Consider the following 17,394-nt stretch of genomic DNA (forward strand, 5'->3'; position numbering starts at 1 on the left):
GGCGTACTTAGGGCCCGAGGGCAGCTTCCCCATCACGAACATCACCACCGCCTTCTTTTCAGTGCCTGCTGCTTTCGTACCATGGGCCAGCTAGACCAAGCTTCCTCAGACCACACTTCATCTTGCATCAAAGGAGGAATTCAAGAATTGTATCCCACCACAACTGGACTCTAACAGAGACGTTTGGGGTTGTTTTTTTTTATTATTTTTTTAGCTAAATAAAGCTCGAGGCTATACATTTCTTCAGTGTGGAATTATTTGTGAACATTCAGCTTTTGCTCTAGTCCGGAAACATTAATGGATTGGTCGAAGACAGCTGCAAGCAACAAAGAAAGGCCTGAGATTTTATTTAGTGTAACGCCAGATTGCAGAAGCTTCCTATGGAAGTCACAGAGGGAAACTCCACGACACACAAGTATGCAGCGACAGATTTTCTTTCCGTTTAGGGAGCAGCATAACCATTCCAATCCCATTACCTGTTCACGTGCAATCTGTTCCTTTGAATATTAATGGCACATTATTGCATTTTCATGCTTATAATCTGCAGCTTATCTGCAATTTAAAAAGTTAAACATACACCCCTGCTATTCAACACCACTTATACAGGTGAAAGCCTATCCCAAAGTTGCTCCCCCCATGGGACACTGACCTTCCACAGCCCGTTCCACAACCCTGTCACTTCTCATTTTACTCTTTCTGAGTTCTGATTTGTAAGTCTCTATAAGGTGCTGCTATAAACATGAAAATAAAAGCAAGGGAGATCTTCGCTGCTGAGAATGAGCTCTCGCAGAACAGAGTTTTTGTAGCCCTTTCACTTTGTGGAAAAGCCTGGAATCCTCACCTGAAATACGTGGGAACCTCCATCATGCAGCCCACAACAGAACTACCATTTGAAAAAAAACCTTGCTGTTTTCCACCACACTAGTAAGATAATAGACACCATCACATTTAAACTACATTACATCTTAATAGATTTGGACTGATGTCTTACTACTTCAACATTTAAACAAGTAGCATACTGACTTTTTGAAGAGATCCAAACTATTGCTGAAAAGACAAAGGGAACTAATCTAAGCATCTTGAGGATCACTGAACTCATTTACAGATAGTCAAATTAGAGAAATGAGCACGCCACTTGCTGATCAAGGTCTAACCACTACGTCTGTGTGGCAACCCGAAGAGAAAGAAGTAGTATTTCAAAATCAAAAGAGAAAGAAGTAGTATTTCAAAATCAAGTACCAATATGATGATAGCCAGCAGCAGCAGCAGACATTTTGATGTGGGCTTTACTATAAAGTAGGTGTTCACGGTGAATGAGCTTACCCTCTTAAATACCATTATGTTGCCTATTCTGAAACTACCAGTTGCATCCATTTAAAGTTCACTAGTATCTACGTAGATAAAGTCTGGTGTTAAGGACACAACCACTCCTTACATGGAACAGAAATACTCAGGAGGAGGATACAAGCTGAAGTTATTTCAGGAACACCGGTACTCTCTGAAGAGTAGGCACAGCTCTGTATTCAGGCATCATTTCAAAAAGCGCCGTGTAACAGAGCCCACAGCTAATGAGGGTTAATGGCGAGACTGAAGCTCTCCACGTTTTGCTTCTTAATAAAAAAAGGTTAAAGTGTTTGACAATCTATTATTCCTAATATCTCCGTGTAAAGGAGGAATACCAAATTGGCAGAGCAACTGAATGTGAAGCGAGGCTCTGCTTACACATGGGTCTCCAAGGAACAATGACGAGCAATGCTGCTGGTAATTCCAGAAGTATTTTCTCCTTCTAAACTAGTTTTGAATTTGTAGCCCACTGTGAAGATCAAACTTTCTATTGTGTTTTAACAGTCTGTGATCATCAGTGGTACCCATAACACTTTGTAACAGATCCAACGGCCTAGCCAACTTACAAATCTAGAAATTATATTTTGCCACCTTCATTTTCTCTGCTTGGGGTGGGAATGCTGTCTCGTAACGGTACGTGAAAAACGGTTGCCTCACCCTGTCACAACGCTGGCTACCAACAACAGAGCTTTAAGTGATTTTCTAGGCGTACAGCTTGAAATACTGTGAGATCTCTTGATGCTTGCAAAAGATACTCCAACAAAAAGGCAGGTTCTAACAATATCGGAATATCATTTCGCTTGGGAACTTACAATATGTTTTAATGTATTCTTCATCACTGGGTTTTTCCTTCCCAAAATTTGTATCATAGTTCAAATAGGAATTTACAAACCCAGACTAAATCCCAACAGCTCCTACATGCTTAATAACGCAGACCTCTATAAAATGGCGATGACATATGAGCCATCTCCAATAGCCTTACAGAAAATGGCTTCAAATTAGCAAAGAGTTTCCTGAACTACGTAGAATATGCTGGGCATCTGTAATTAAATCTCTTTTCAGGTCATAATCAGCAAGTACCCCTAGTTGTATCCTCCAAACATTCTACAAATCAAATCACAATTCCTGCCAATTATCAGGGTAAAGTGTTATAGGCAAAGAAACATTTTGCTTAACATTTTTTTTGGTCTTTTAAGGTCATTTCTGAACAGCACCCTCTGTTTTCACCAAACAATAAAAGCAAAATAAATTATTCAACTCAATTTTCTGAAAGATGTGTAAATTGACATATAAAGATTTAAAACGAATGACAAATTCTAACAATTTTCTGAAGAAATCTATAAGCCAATGTTGTTCTTTTATTCCAAATCCTCCTATAAGATGTCTCTCCCCTGGGACGCCCACAGCAGCCAATGATGATTTAATCACCAGTCACTGCTATTCAGTCTATTTCATATTATACTACAAACACTCAGTACTCAGCACTTGTTTGAGGCGAGAATCTGGTTTTGTTTGACTGCTTTTTTAAATTATGGGTTTCATTTTCAACTTTTGATGTGTCAGACTTACTCCTATCGTCTAAATTGTTTGTAAATTCCCCGAGACCTGGATTGCGACTATGTGACAGTTTAACACCCAGCAAAATAAGAACCAGAGACTTACAGACAGTACCACAAAGGGAATAACTCTTCATAAGCTTGTTTTCCACTACTGAAGACTACCTTATAACGGCAAGGCAACACACTACGGTAGCGCTACTTATATTACTCTCCTTCCTATTTTTATACTATAGGAACGTCAAAATAAAGAAGGGAAAGTTATATACTGCATGACCCTACCAACTGTCAAATCCTAGGGTCTTGGCATTGAACAGATGCTCTTTAATGGCTCAAGGCTTAGCTCTTTCTGAACTCTTTAGTTCAGCAAATATTTTATGTTCAGAGCCATGCACTTCTATCAGCCTTTATCTGTATGATACAAAGCAGGATAAACCACAACCATGTATATTTGGTTAACTGTGAGTGCTATTAAATCACTGGTATATTCAAGGAACACAGATGACCCTCTGAGTTTAAAATAGGGGAATATTGGCTTGAACTTGAAAGGCTGTATTTAACTGTATCTTATATAAACTATTGTTTCACCAGTTGAGTGGTGCCAGATATGCCAGGCACCTTACTACTTCCCGGAAACCAAGCAGGACCTTGCATGTGGAATAGAGCTTAGTTTAGTTTAGTTGTCGCACAGGCTTTTAGAGCAAAATGAGGATAGAGTTCTTGAAGTACCTTTACAGATATCCCCCAACCTCAGTCATTAACAATATGAAAATGCTGAGAAAATGTTCCGTGGCTATGTCACATTTTCTCATGTGGAAAGCACCATGTCATTCTTCCTTTCCTCTGTTCTTTTCCTCACTCTCCCTCAAGACTAACAACTAACTATTCTTCAAGGAGTATTTGATGCAACATCTTTACAGCGATTCTCCACTCGCATGCTATTTCATAGGTATGTGGCAAGTTACATAGAAAAAGGAATAAAATCTGTGGTTTGCTGAAGCTTGTAGATTCAGGATTTCACGCAAGCGGATCTGTCTGTAAAACGTACAGATAGCAGAAACAACAACAAGCCTCGATGAAGCTACAAAGCCAAGAAAGTACAAAGCCAAGAAAGATGACGTTTGCTCTTAGGGCTTCACAAACAGACCATACTTCCCTAGCAAAGTGTACACAGCCAAGAGGAAAAGATCATCTTGAAGCACTCAAGATTGAAGTTAAGATTTTGGTTCAAAACCATCTGCGCATGATCTAGACCACAAACTATTCTTTTCCCACTTTCCCAAGTGAAAACCTCTCAGCTACAAATACTGTTTCGCAGTAAGAAGGCAGCGTTGTCTTTTGTGTAGGCCTCATTAAAAATACTGCGTTCTATGAAGCCGGGAAATAAAAAAAATAGGTTAGCTTGATATACAAAGGTACAGACAACATGGCTTGGCAAGACCTATCTTCATTTACCATTTCTTTGTATGACTAAATGAACCTATGCAGCTAATCTGATTTTTATTCGTTATATAAATTTGTTTATCCTTTCTGTTCGTTTGGCCTGTCCTATCTCACGAAGGCAAAAGGAGACAGATTCTGTTAAAAAACAGAAGGCTAGAACAATGCACAACAGCAGAAGAGCTAGAATACAGACAAGCTCGACAGAACTTGCCTTCTGTAGTAAGAGTTCTTTTTTATCAATCAAGATATCACTTCACTCCATAGTGCAGCTTGTTTTGCAAATGTGTTTCTGACGTTATTACTAAATTTTTTTATTAAATCTGTAACTTTTTGCCTTTTCATTACCACACTGCTTGTGGTAACAAAAATGGTGGAAAGGGATTCAGGGGCAAAACGCACCACCACACAAAAAAGCCATGATTTTCCCACATGTCATTTGTTGACACAGTTTGTATGACTGATATTATTGCATCTAAGAAATTTATCTTGTTTCTACCTTTTTTCCCCTTAATACCTGAAGTTAGTATTCAATTCTGATCAGACCATTCTTTTTCAGACTAGATGAGTCCCAGTTTTTAGCACAGAATACATAATGTTCATCTAAGTTTGAAATGAGTCAGCTGGAAAATAAATGGGAAAAAACAAACAGAAATGGAGATATAACTAAAAAAATTGTAGGAGTCTATATGTTAAATTTTAAAGCATGAATTTTACTCAGTCAACATCTGTTTAAAAAGAAAGAAAATAATATTTTTATATTGGTCCCATACACACCACATTATCCATTCTAGCAAAAGTTTCAATCATACACATTTGAAATCACTTAATATTTTTATTTTCTTAAGCATGGTGTCTCACAGCATTTCAAGTTAGAAATATTTCCAGTCAAAAGAGGGAAACTAGCGTAAGACAAAAATCACCAGTCAAACTCCTGATCATTTAAGAGTGAATGAACCATCCCACACTACCCTACATTCAATTACTTGTTGAGAACCTTTTTCTGCGTTATAACAGAGAATCATACACACCTAAAGTCTAATTTATTGTTTTTTCATAGTTCTATTTTCGCTTTATCCATCTTTTCACAGTCCCTGGGTAATCACAAGTCGGCAACACAGGGGTTTTCATTTTACTCTTTTCACATTGGAATTAAAACTGATTTATATTTTACTATTTGGCTGTATCACTTTTCAGTATTTTTCCAACCTAGCTTCTTTAGACATTGACATTATAGACAAACAGACCGCATTTAAAAAAGACAGATAAACTCAACTGAGGAAGGCTGTTTATGAAATAAATCAGTATGTCTTTAGTTAAGCTACAGTGTGCTACCAATATACTCCTACAGGCTCTGATCCAAAGCCCGCTGACTTCAATGAGGTTTGGGTCAGATCCACTATAAGAACAACTTAATTCAGTAGTGGTAAATGAAATCAAAAATGTATAATTTGATTAGAAAACACTTCAAGTAACACTGCGAATAATGTTGGTGACTTCTTCAGAGCTCATACAGATTTTAGTTCCTTAAACTATTATTAAAAAAGTCTGGAATTTATAGTTTTTGCCAACCACACTGTCACAGCTTAATTGAGCAGCTGTCAACTGTTAGAAAATAACTGCATCATCATCGCTTTTAGAAGAACTAGTGTGGGAAGTGAAACACTTACATGGGATCTAAAGTTTCTGGAGTCATGGTAATGACTCTGTTTTCATCAGGTGACCATGAGTCATCGATTTATCAGCAGTTTAAAGGGTTTTCACAATAGCTGAGTGTCATCAGTGCTCATGCTTAGCAATGACTGCAGCAGAATATTGAAATAGGGTGCCATGTCCTGTGGTACCATTATTTAAGGAAAAGTTTGCCTATTGAGTCAAGAAAAATACTGCAAAGTCACGGCTGAACAAGTGCTGCAGGGAACACAAAATGTCGAGAAACTAAGCTCTTATTTGAGAATTGAAACTAAGCAATAATTTTGCTTTTAAAAATAGACACCTTTTAAGGAAGTTGTGAACTACATGGATGAAACATAAGGAAAGAATAAAAATGTGTTGTCAGTCTCTCTTCTCCCTTTTACTCCATAGTCCAGTCAGAACACACTCATATACCAAATATTCAGATAACGTCCACATAGCAGAATCGATCTGCACTGTCCAGGGTGGGGAGAGGCCACACGAAACAATACAAAAAATTTTATATTAAATTTTCATGATACTAACATCAAGAGCAAAAACTGCATCACTGCATCATTAAACTGTTTGTACATGGCATTACCAGGTACTATATGAAACGTGGATCCCTTTACCTCCCAGCCTACTAACCTCCATCTGAACTCACTGGAAAGAATTGAAGAATTTCACCTACAGCGCAAGCTGAAGCCTCTCCCAGGACCTAAAGACATTCAGTGACCCCATCCAGCATCTCTGCTAAGCCCTGATGTTTTGCTGGACTCACAGGGACTGAAGTCTGCTTCTAAGTTTCCCATCCCTTCCTCCTTCACTGCTGGACTCGGGGGTCAAGCAGGCAGTACCACCAAGATCTCCAAGAAGCAGAACAGTGGAGGTGTAAAATATGGTAGTGCTGGTCAAAAATAAGGCATATGGCAAACATCATGGAGATTACATCTTTGAATTTATTAAATCTAAAAAAAATTAGTAACACTTGGTATGGTGTGTATTTAGAATCCCATATCACTGTCACAGTAGTATATAGCTCATAATCAGCAAAAACCTAATTTTCTGGCACAACTGGTACTTTTAAAGCTAATCAGATTTATTTGAATTACTAAAAAAAGTAATGCAAATTGAACCATCCTTTTATTCCTTATTTGAAGTGATCCCTGTGAAAGCAGTGTTTTCACTATTGTTGTTTATCCCTCTGGCTTCCTATTCCTTTCTCCTTTTGCTAACACTTTAATCTCCCAACTCTTCATCCACTCATCATTTCCCTAGGCTTGAAAATTAATCCTCTGAGGTCAGTGAGGAAACTTCCATTGACTCCAGGAGGTTTAGAATTAGATCGTACACTTAATTTTCCTCCCCTCACTACCTCCCAACTTCCTCTCTTCTTTCTTCTGGAACTTATTTACTCATCACTTTAGTCATTCCATATCTAGTCCCATGAAATTGGGAATTAAATACAGAGTTAAGAAAGAAAATCAAATAGATGTCCCTCCATGCATTATTATTGTTTTCTACTTCCTATTTTAAATCATATTTTCCCCCAGGTCCCTTGTTATCTTCTTAAGACATTTAAGCCCTTTTAGACAAGTATCGTATTTTATCCATTCGTATAGAAACAAACATCACAGTTGAGTGAAGTGCATGATGCTACTTGATAATAACCATTCCAACCACCTGTATTTATAGTTGTTCTGAGCAATGTTGCTTTAGGAGAACACCATCCCTAGAAAAAAAAAACTACCATTATATGGTTAATATAGCTATTCCTTAAAGACCCAAAAAGCATATATAAGAACATATAGTACACATAAAATTCAACAACCTTTAATCAGTTTGGAAAACTTTTACAAACTCTATCAGATTGTAGAAATCTTAAACTTACACCTTATTTCTAGGGAAATGTTTGCAAGTACTCCAACTACATGAATTTCACACACAAATGTCTTAGTTTTGCAATGGGGAAAAAGAAATGGACATCAGAAAATACCGTATTTATTAGTTATTTTAACTAAGCACTCTAAAAAAAACTAGTTCTCAAACTAGAAGTCAGTATGCTAAACAATTCAAAACAATATATGTAAAAAAAGCATCTGTAGTATCAGTCTAGTAACTCTGAGCAGTCACAACATACAAAAAAATTATTTTAAACACAAACAGTATTCCTTACTCTCGCTCTCCACTTAAGAGCACTGCATTCATGTATCTATAGACTTAATAGAGCAGTAAAATGTGTTATTTACTATCCTCCATTATTATGGAGGATATTATATGGATTATATATTATATGGAATCAGCGAAAAATTAAAAAATGAGATAAGAAAACCTACTCATCTCCCTAGTTTTTTTTCTCTCCAAACTACTTGCAAGAAGCAGCAAACACATCACTTTCTCACAGAGCAAAATATTTACAGAAATATTGGTTAGCTAATTCAATCGACACACTTCACAGAAATGTGAACTTTAATCTGTCTTGCCCACTTACATGTCTCCTAAGAATCATCCGAACAGACATATCTGATACAGAAATCTTTATCGACATACTATCGCTGTATTACATTTCAACTGGTAGCTAAAAGAAAGCAAGCACTGGAAAGGCCAGAGATACAGTGAAGCTTTAGCATTAGAAATCTATTAACATATTTAAACATGCATGGAAATATCAAAAAAGGCTCCTTCAAAATAAACTGCACATTTTCTTAGTCCAGACAAAAGACAGTAATACCTTCTACAGGTCTGTGAGCAGACCCTAAAATGACCCGTACAGTGCTGTAAGTACATACTAGCATATTGTCTGACAGGAAGATATCTTTCCATTTCCTTCTACCTACTGTTAGGGCCTATAATCAACATTCTTTCTATGCACACTTTCTTTCATGGAGCACTTCTAAGACATGCAAAGACAGATGTTAAGATGCCTTTGGTTATAAATCAGTATCTTAATGATTACATTAAGATACATCAATGTTAAAAAAGGATACATACACAAGCAAAATGAAGGGGAAAATTGACCACATTACAGTTGTACTGTCATTTTTCTGTCCTATCATATCCAGTACTTCCACCTTTGCTCCCAATAGAAAACAGAAAAATATGCTCGCTGCTTCAAAGGAACTTACAATTTGAAGCAAGCAAAAAGTTTGAAGCAGTAAGGACCAAAAAGTTTCATATACACTTCCAGCATGCAGTAATTTAAATTGATAACAAGGAACACTGCTGGAAAACCGATTGTAGAGTGTGCTGGATGAGCAGAGGGAACACTGAAACTATAATTATCTTAATCTAAGAAATGTGCTAGCAAAGGCCTACAAATCTGAGACAGAACAGGGCTCTTAATTTCTCAAAGTAGGAAATGGCAAAGTAAAAAAGCTTCTCTTTGAGTTGAGCTATTGAAATGTAGTAACAACTTACAGTCTTCAGTGTTTGGCAAATGAACAAATTGCAGAAAACAGTAAATGAATTTTTTCTATTACAGCCATAAAAATTACTATATTTAGTTTTGCAGTTTGGCATGAATAAAGTCAATTTACACAATTCTGGAAGAGCAATTCTTTCTAGTTTGTCCAAAGTTTTCAACAAGGCCCTAGTGATAGTATTTTTCAAATCCATATAGAGTTCATGATTTTGCTTTAAGCCTTACCAATTAAAGTTAAGATTTATTTCTCAGAACAGCAGTAAAATATTTTAGCAACACGCACAGAAAGCTTAATTAAATTCATATGTCTTATTTTCCAGATTTGGGGGTATTTTACCATGCAGTGCTTTATGAAGTATCAATATTTCCTAAAATTGAAAATTGCTGATCAAATTAACTTGCACAAAATATTATCTGTTGCACATCACAACTCTATGGCATCCAGCCACTTGGCAAGTGAAGAAAGCGTGTTTAGGACCTAACCGTAGTTTTTGTATTAAGGTTTAAAGCTATTTTACTGCATCAATTATTTTATTTCAATCACTCTTAATTGCCCATAAAACCAAGCTTAGGATCGCCTTTCAAAAATAGGCCAACTACTCCCTCTACTGAAAATAATTGACCATTACATTGGAGGTACAGAGATTCTCATATAAAATACGTGCTGTTAAGAAGCAAAGCCATTAAACACATTACAGGTGTTTTCCTCTTAATTACGTTCCAGTCAGCTAAGACTTGAAAGACTGATAAGCTGTGTTTTCGCTCTCTTACCAACAAGATTAACATACACATGCTTACAAAATCTGAAAACTTAAAAGTAGAGAACGTAGAAGACGAGACATGCATGGAACATTTTCAGACTCAGTAAAATACCCTTATCAATTCAAACGCGAGGAACCTAAAAGTAAGAACGTAGTATTTTCAACACTCCTCCTGCAGAGAGGAGTGAGAATATTTTCTGCCTTTTAATGGAGAATCTTCTGCACAGGGATCTTCCTTGAAAAATTTATATGAAAGTTGAACAGTCTCTAAAAAGGGAATAGTTACATTAAATACAAATCCGGTTAACGTAAAGAAGCAAATATTCACATACAAAATCCCCGATCTAACAAGTAAAATGTTATGCATCTGCGCACAAAGTGAATGCCAGTCAGCTTTTCACATATTTACATTATGTATTCAATACATTTTAGTCAAGGCAAAGTTAATTTTCAGCATTCTGTACATGCAAAAACTTATCCTCGCTTCTCAAATACTATCAGAAAGAAAATAAAGTTGTATCTGTGATATTGCTTACCTACAAACACATGCTCAGTGAGAACCTATCCGTTTGCTGAGACAGTCAGTGATGTTAAATTACTTAGTGATTGCCAGGGTACATGCTGAACACCGGTAAAGTGTCCATGCTGAATCAGCAAGCTGTAATAATGCAGGTCAGTAATCAAATATCTTAAGGCTTTTTATCTAGTGAAGATATTTCAACTCACACCACTTGTTTTCTTGGGCACTTACATTAATATTGATGATATCAAGAGTTCTCAGCTGAGAAAAACAATGCCTTCAGCCTCAGCTCCTGTTGTTGCCCACATCAGTGGCACATAGACTCAGAGTATCAGCTAAAACGTGCTCAAAATCAAAGATATTTCTCCTAACTCCTATATCGATTCAGAAGCAGTGAATAGTATAGACATTGATACTATCAATTTAAGGTTTACAATTATGTTAAACAGTAAAAAATTAAAGCAAACTTCCCACTAAATGATGACAGCAGTTTTCCTTGGAAAAGAACACATAGTACACAAAAATGAAGTGTTCAGTCTGCTTGTTGAACAGGTTGGTTACACACAAAACCAAGCTTCAACAGCTTCCACAGCCTGATCAGTCAGGAAGGTTTTTGTAGCTGCCCTCCAAAAAACCCAAGCCAATCCACAGAGGAAGAAGTCTCCTCTGTTAAGAAAATTCCTGGAAAAAACATTTCCAAGAGAATAATATATTGTGCTAATCACTTCGAAATGTACGCATTACCTAAACTACACCAGACATACAGGAACACAGAAACAGGAAAGAAGGTCCAAAAGAGAAGGTTTCACAATTTTTACTGAACAACTAGTTTTATTTATTGATAAGCTGATATAGTTACGGTAGAAGAATTAAAGTGCTATGTTCATTACAGAATGTTTTGAAAAACATTACTCTTCAGATATATAACCAAAAGTCAGAGACTGCAAAATAAACGGCAATGGCATTTTACTGGATGTAAGACAACTAATCCCTGAAAATGGGAAAAGAGGCAAAAAAAAAGATGCAAATAAAGAGTCAAATGTGTTAAAGAGTTTAAGAACATTGCTACGCCTTAAAGCAGGAACTCTCAGATTACCTGGGAAGTACACAAATAATATTGCAAGATTACAGCAAGAGAAGAATCAATCCTAAATTTTATTTCAGGTAGCAAATACTGTTTTACTGAGAATTCATGCAGTTTCTAATTCTAACTACACAACTAATCACTTTTAGTTACACGATTTTAATCTTCAGCCGACCTCAGACACGCTATGCCATGATAAAGAGGAATTCAAGAAGTTTGCTTCCAAAGAGAGAGAAAAAAACGATACAAAGTATGCTCCTATGACCAGAAGCCTGAAGGACGCACCTCTTCATCATTAACTTTAAAATCAACGTACAGACATTGTAAGCGGTATTACAGATTTCTTTTTTTTTTTTTTAAATGAAAGCTATGACATTCTACTTACCTTAATGACAAATTTGTTGGATGCCATGATAGGTCAGTGTAAGCTGGTCCTATAAAAATATCAATTAAAAGTGATCAGCACTATAGAAAAACTCAGATCTCTACACCAACTGAGAAGGATTTTTAAAATCTATTACTCATTTTTTTCGTTACTGCTGCTCTTCAAACCCTATACTCCGCTTTAAGAAAACCAAGGAAAACTCTTATTTAAAGGAGAATTACTTAACTACCTGCGTTGGTTTGTTTTAGTGAACCTCATAATTGTTCAGGCACTTAGCATCCAACACACGAAGTACAAAATTAGAACTATTTTTCAGACCAGTACCAAGACAGAGACAAACCCATATAACTTACCCTCAAAAAGCCTTTCAGAGAGCAGCAAAGTAAACCTGGAATATTTCTTTACTACTGTCTCAACCACTGGTCCCTACGTATACGGCCCCTGGTCTAGTTTCTCTTTCAAAATAATAGCTTCACATAAAATCCCTTTGCATAGCTTAAAGAAATAAAGAATGAAAAAGAAAAGAGGGAAGAAAACACACAAAATTAAAAAGGTGGTGTTTTCAAGAAAAAATAATCTTAATACATGAAATAATACCTGCTCCAGTCAAGAAAGTCCTCTCTACATAAAGTTCATCCCTTCCTATCTTGTGGATACTCCATTTCTACTTAGCTAGGGAGCCCACAACAGCCTGCATACAACAATGGCCCTATAGAAATAATATCCTCCACCATGCTCTCTGAACAGGGGCTCAGCAACACTACGCAAATTTCAAAACTTGCTTTCAGACCAAGCGGCAGTAAGCAAACTTCAGAATTGAGACACCTACTCACTACCTGCAGTTCTGGTAATCAGTAATATCAGAGTTTAAACCAGTTCAAGAACAAAGCGCAGTCACGTTTTGGTTTGGTTTTTTTTTTTTAAGTAAGAAACTATGTCTTCCAGTGCACCTACTATGCATATATTATTATGTATATTTAAAATTTTAGACTACTACATACATAAAGCAATGTGACCTGAGCCTTACTGTGGTTGCACAAAAGTAAAGTGAACTTTAGACATCCTCTTCTCTTGCTTACCCCAAACAGGGTTTAGATTGCTTAATTTGGGATACTGAGTGAGGTACATTTAGCTGCACAGACCCTGACCCTGCCTCAGACCGTTCCAAGTAACTCAGGAAGCATTAATTCATGCTGGAAGTTAAACGCGCCCTCCCTTGGGCGCAAGAAGAAACCTTCAATTAATTGCTAAGATTCCCCCCCACCCCTTAAAAGAACAATGTATCTCACTCAAATGACTACAATCTTCAAGTTGGCTTGCAAGCCAAACCACAAGTCTAATCACCTTCCACACCAATTTCAGTTTTTTAACTGCTTTTTTTTTCTTCCCCAAACTGACAACAATTACAGTCACAGCACTGAAACTACTGGGGAAGCTCATCATTCTCCACATAAACGGGAGCTAAACATTCACTTGTCAAAAGGTAGAAGATATTTTAGCTGGAAAGACTTTCATGAATTTAACCTCACAATGCTGGGATTCAGAAGAGACATGGAATGGGCCCTATGGTACCAGATTAGTATCAACAAAAACCCAGGAATAAAAAAATTAAGATCCATTCTATTTTCACACAGGATAGGAACAGAAGCAACAGACAAGGAAGAGACTTGGATTGGACAGAAAATCAGGTGAACAAGGGACTTAGTATACCGGCAGAAGATAACACTTCAAACTTCAAAATCGAGAAAGAAAACAAGTGTCAGTAGCTGCTGCCTGCACTAGACGAACGGCAACAGAAATTACCCTGAGCATAGAGCTGCCTTTTACATTCTAAAGTTTCCTAAAGGATTAGCCTCTTAATAAGATAGACAAATCTGGTCAATTTTGTAATAGATGGTATAGAAAAATAGTAAGAACACAGGAAGACGTACCCGTTTCTCACTGCATACTTCAAGTTATTGTAAAGCACTGTGATAGAGCTGTCAAAATTTCAGGATACAAGTCAGGTTGGTGATACGTGTCTCTGTCAGGCACTAGACTTACACATTTCAAAATGCAGTCATTATCCTTATTTAACTTCAAAAAAAGCGCAAAACAAGATAAAGACCCACTTTACAACAACATAGCATAGCACAGATAATTTTGATCTTAAGATTCAACAGTAATTATTTTGAACTAAATAAACACTTCTACGCAGTGCTTCCATTCCAAACATCCAAATGCTGAGACCCGAGACTTCAAAACAACTGCGAGAAAATGTGAAAGTAACAAGGGCACAATTCCACATACTGGCTCAAGGAAAACTCCCAATTACTTCAATGATTTTTTTCTATATATCATATCAATACCCAAGCAGTAAGAAACAGAAACAGTAAAAAGGTCGTAAGGAGTGGGAAGTAAAATGGTTGTTACTGTAACCAGGTTAAAATGAGTTTGAACTGAGAATCATTCTGCAAGTAACTATGGAAAATAAACTTTAATACAGTTAATAAAATGTTTCACCTATGTTCTGAAAAAGCTCGAAGTTAGAGTTTTTATCAGCTGCATAGTAATAGTAAACAAAAAGTTACATAGAGCAAGCAAACTGAATTTTCAAATGACAGCCTGCAGACAGAAGCTGGAATACCATGCCTTGTGCCACAGACCGTCATTCTTTCTTGCACAAAATAGCCCTAGAAACTTTTCTATCTTATCAGAGTAAATTCTGTCAACTTTACCGATAGCAATCTTGAGAAACACAATGTAAGGAACAGTGCTCTGGACCACTTGGAACATCATATTTCAATTCAGTCAGGTAGTAAGGTGCTACTCTATAGAAGTAAACATAATAGAACAACTATAAGAAGAATCTTAGTAGGAGACAAAACTCAGAAATTCTTGAAACACCAGCTGCTAGAACTAGGTCAGAAGAGATGCTAAAGGGAAACGGCAGCCACCAAGTGAAAACCAACTGCACTTCTCAGTTCCTTGTAACAGTGTACAACATTGTATTCTTGCTGTCCAAGAAATCCAAGGAAGGACCACCCGCCCCATCATGCAAAACCAAAAAGCAAATAATAAGATATTTCACAGCCTTTTCAAAACACCACAAAACCTGGGCACGTACGACTCATCAGATTCTCTTAAAAAAAAGTCTCACAGCAGCATTTCAGGCTTGGGGTTTTAATTTTAATGAAATGCTAGTATCTAGAGTTTTACTAATAATCCCTACCTGCTCCCCCCAACCAAAAAAAAAAAATCAAAAATAGGAAAAACAGTAGGCAAAACACAGCAAAAAGTAGAAGACTCTTAAATGCTATAGTTTCTTCTCCAAGTAGCTAGAATCATAACCTGAAGTTAGGAAATCTGTAATTACAAACACAATTTGCTGTGGAGCGTACCATCAACTAAAGGCTCCTACAACAGCACTGATAATATTAAACAAACCTAACATTTACTCCGAATTACCTGTACCTTGGGATATGGCAGAACACAAGGTACTTTGCCTCATGCTTCCAGGAACATAGTTCACCTAGATTGTACACCGTTTTTGAGCTGCATACGGCATACAATTCACAATGGTGCCGCAGGCTTGTGACCTGAAGAACAATATTTGGACTGCTAATGTTTTATCGTTAATCCTTACAGTAGCAATAATATGAAGAAGAGTTGCAACAAAACATGCCAGAGCATCACCTCTTTTCCAAACGCTTATGTCCTGCTTGAGAACAAACAAAGCATGGGGATGAATCAGCTGAACTTATTCTGGCATCACCAACCTCTTTTTCATAACAATTTGCCATCCAGAATACTACTGTTGCAACAACTCTGCTACTAATGATGTGAGAAGGACTGCTGACAGGCAGAAATCCTCTCCAAATCCAATTTACAAAATAATAGAAGAAAAAAAAGAAAGAAAAATGGTGCGCAAGAGAAGTTACCTTTGGTTCAATTTGCTCTTCATGGGAATAAGCTGACTTTGGGAGTTTGCCAACTACCACATTCTTTTCATTGACCATATAGATAAGACAAAGGAAATACAGCAGACAGAATAAATGTAAGCAAATCCTTCAAAAAACAAGAAGAATACACCTAAGGTGTGAAACATCAGGAAAGTCGCTGAACTATCACAGATGAAAAGATAACCAATACTAAGACATCAGAAAATGAGGAAAAACACCCATCAATTGTACAAGAAAAAAAGCCAGCAAGCCCCAAAATAGTTTGCCATTTTTCTGTGTTGAAAAAAACCCACAAGAAACACAGATCTATTACAATTGCTACTATTTGATAATAAGAATCTGTTTCATCGAATACCATATCTGTTGCAAACTAATGTGAACCTCTAAAGGAAACTGTACATAAAGAAATGTGAAGATAAGCAAATAAGGCAGAAAAAGTCCTCTCAGAAACTATATATATTTATATATTTAAAAAAAAAAGTCTGATACGGTATTTGCAGTATTTCAACATCTACATTTTTGATGGACAGCCTGTACAAGAAAACACAATCTAGAATTAAACACATAGGTTCCCTGTAGCTAGAGTGAGACATGCTTCAAAAATAACATGGCAGAATACCTTTTTTCCTAAATTTGATGTTAAGTGGAATGGTAGACACTCAGGAGAAGCCAGGAAACACGGCCTCCCAGAGAGCGAGCTAAAGTGTTTTCTGCCAGCTGATGAACAGCATCTTACCTTAACAAAGTAGCAGCTTCCTTCTACTTCAGGAATAAGGAACCAAAAACTCCTGCCACACATGCCTGCTTGAAGATACAGCAGCTTCTAACACAACAGCTGCAAACTATTCACACTCTGCCCATCTTTGGGTGCCTTTACCATGTGTGGGGAGAGGTGGGCACCTAAAAAAAGGCAGAAACAAAAACACAAATGCTAATTAAGGAACCCATTTCTAGAATAAGTTAATATTAACTACTTTTGCAGTTCAAAATTAACTATCGCAACACAAAACAGAATTTTTCTGAACTTTCCAGTCCTTAGGTATCAAACGCTGTCCAGCCCAGACCCAGCACTCTTTTAGTCAGTTTCTGAGAGCTGATCCTAAGCTTGGGATGAGCAGCGTAATACTCAGCTACTACTAACACTCACATATTTAGTAAAGTATTTCTAGTTCTGAAAAGACATGCCAGAATCTTCACATTTTGCAGTTTCAGTATATTTAGGCCCACTGTTCCCAATTTCTCCACTTAACCTTTGGAAACTAGTCTTC

General features: G+C 36.8%; 1 protein-coding gene across 3 annotated transcripts in view; it reads right to left on the reverse strand.

Annotated features, from left to right (window-relative positions):
- Positions 1 to 17,021, reverse strand: part of SLX4IP (SLX4 interacting protein) — a 79,466-nt gene extending 62,445 nt beyond the window's left edge. Inside the window, exons 1-3 of one of the 3 annotated variants that reach the window (XM_009319567.1) lie at positions 16,863 to 16,908; positions 14,117 to 14,164; positions 12,186 to 12,234 (exon numbers count right to left, since the gene is read on the reverse strand). In XM_009319567.1, the coding sequence (XP_009317842.1) occupies positions 12,186 to 12,212 (27 nt within the window). In that variant the 5' untranslated portion in view covers positions 12,213 to 12,234; positions 14,117 to 14,164; positions 16,863 to 16,908. Of the gene's footprint in view, positions 1 to 12,185; positions 12,235 to 14,116; positions 14,165 to 16,862 lie in introns of all 3 variants that reach the window. The other 2 variants (XM_009319566.1, XM_009319564.1) reach the window with 2 other exon arrangements.
- Positions 17,022 to 17,394: the final 373 nt, after the last annotated feature.

Source organism: Pygoscelis adeliae, unplaced genomic scaffold, assembly GCF_000699105.1.
Source record: "Pygoscelis adeliae isolate BGI_AS28 unplaced genomic scaffold, ASM69910v1 Scaffold122, whole genome shotgun sequence".
Taxonomy (NCBI): Eukaryota; Metazoa; Chordata; class Aves; order Sphenisciformes; family Spheniscidae; genus Pygoscelis; species Pygoscelis adeliae.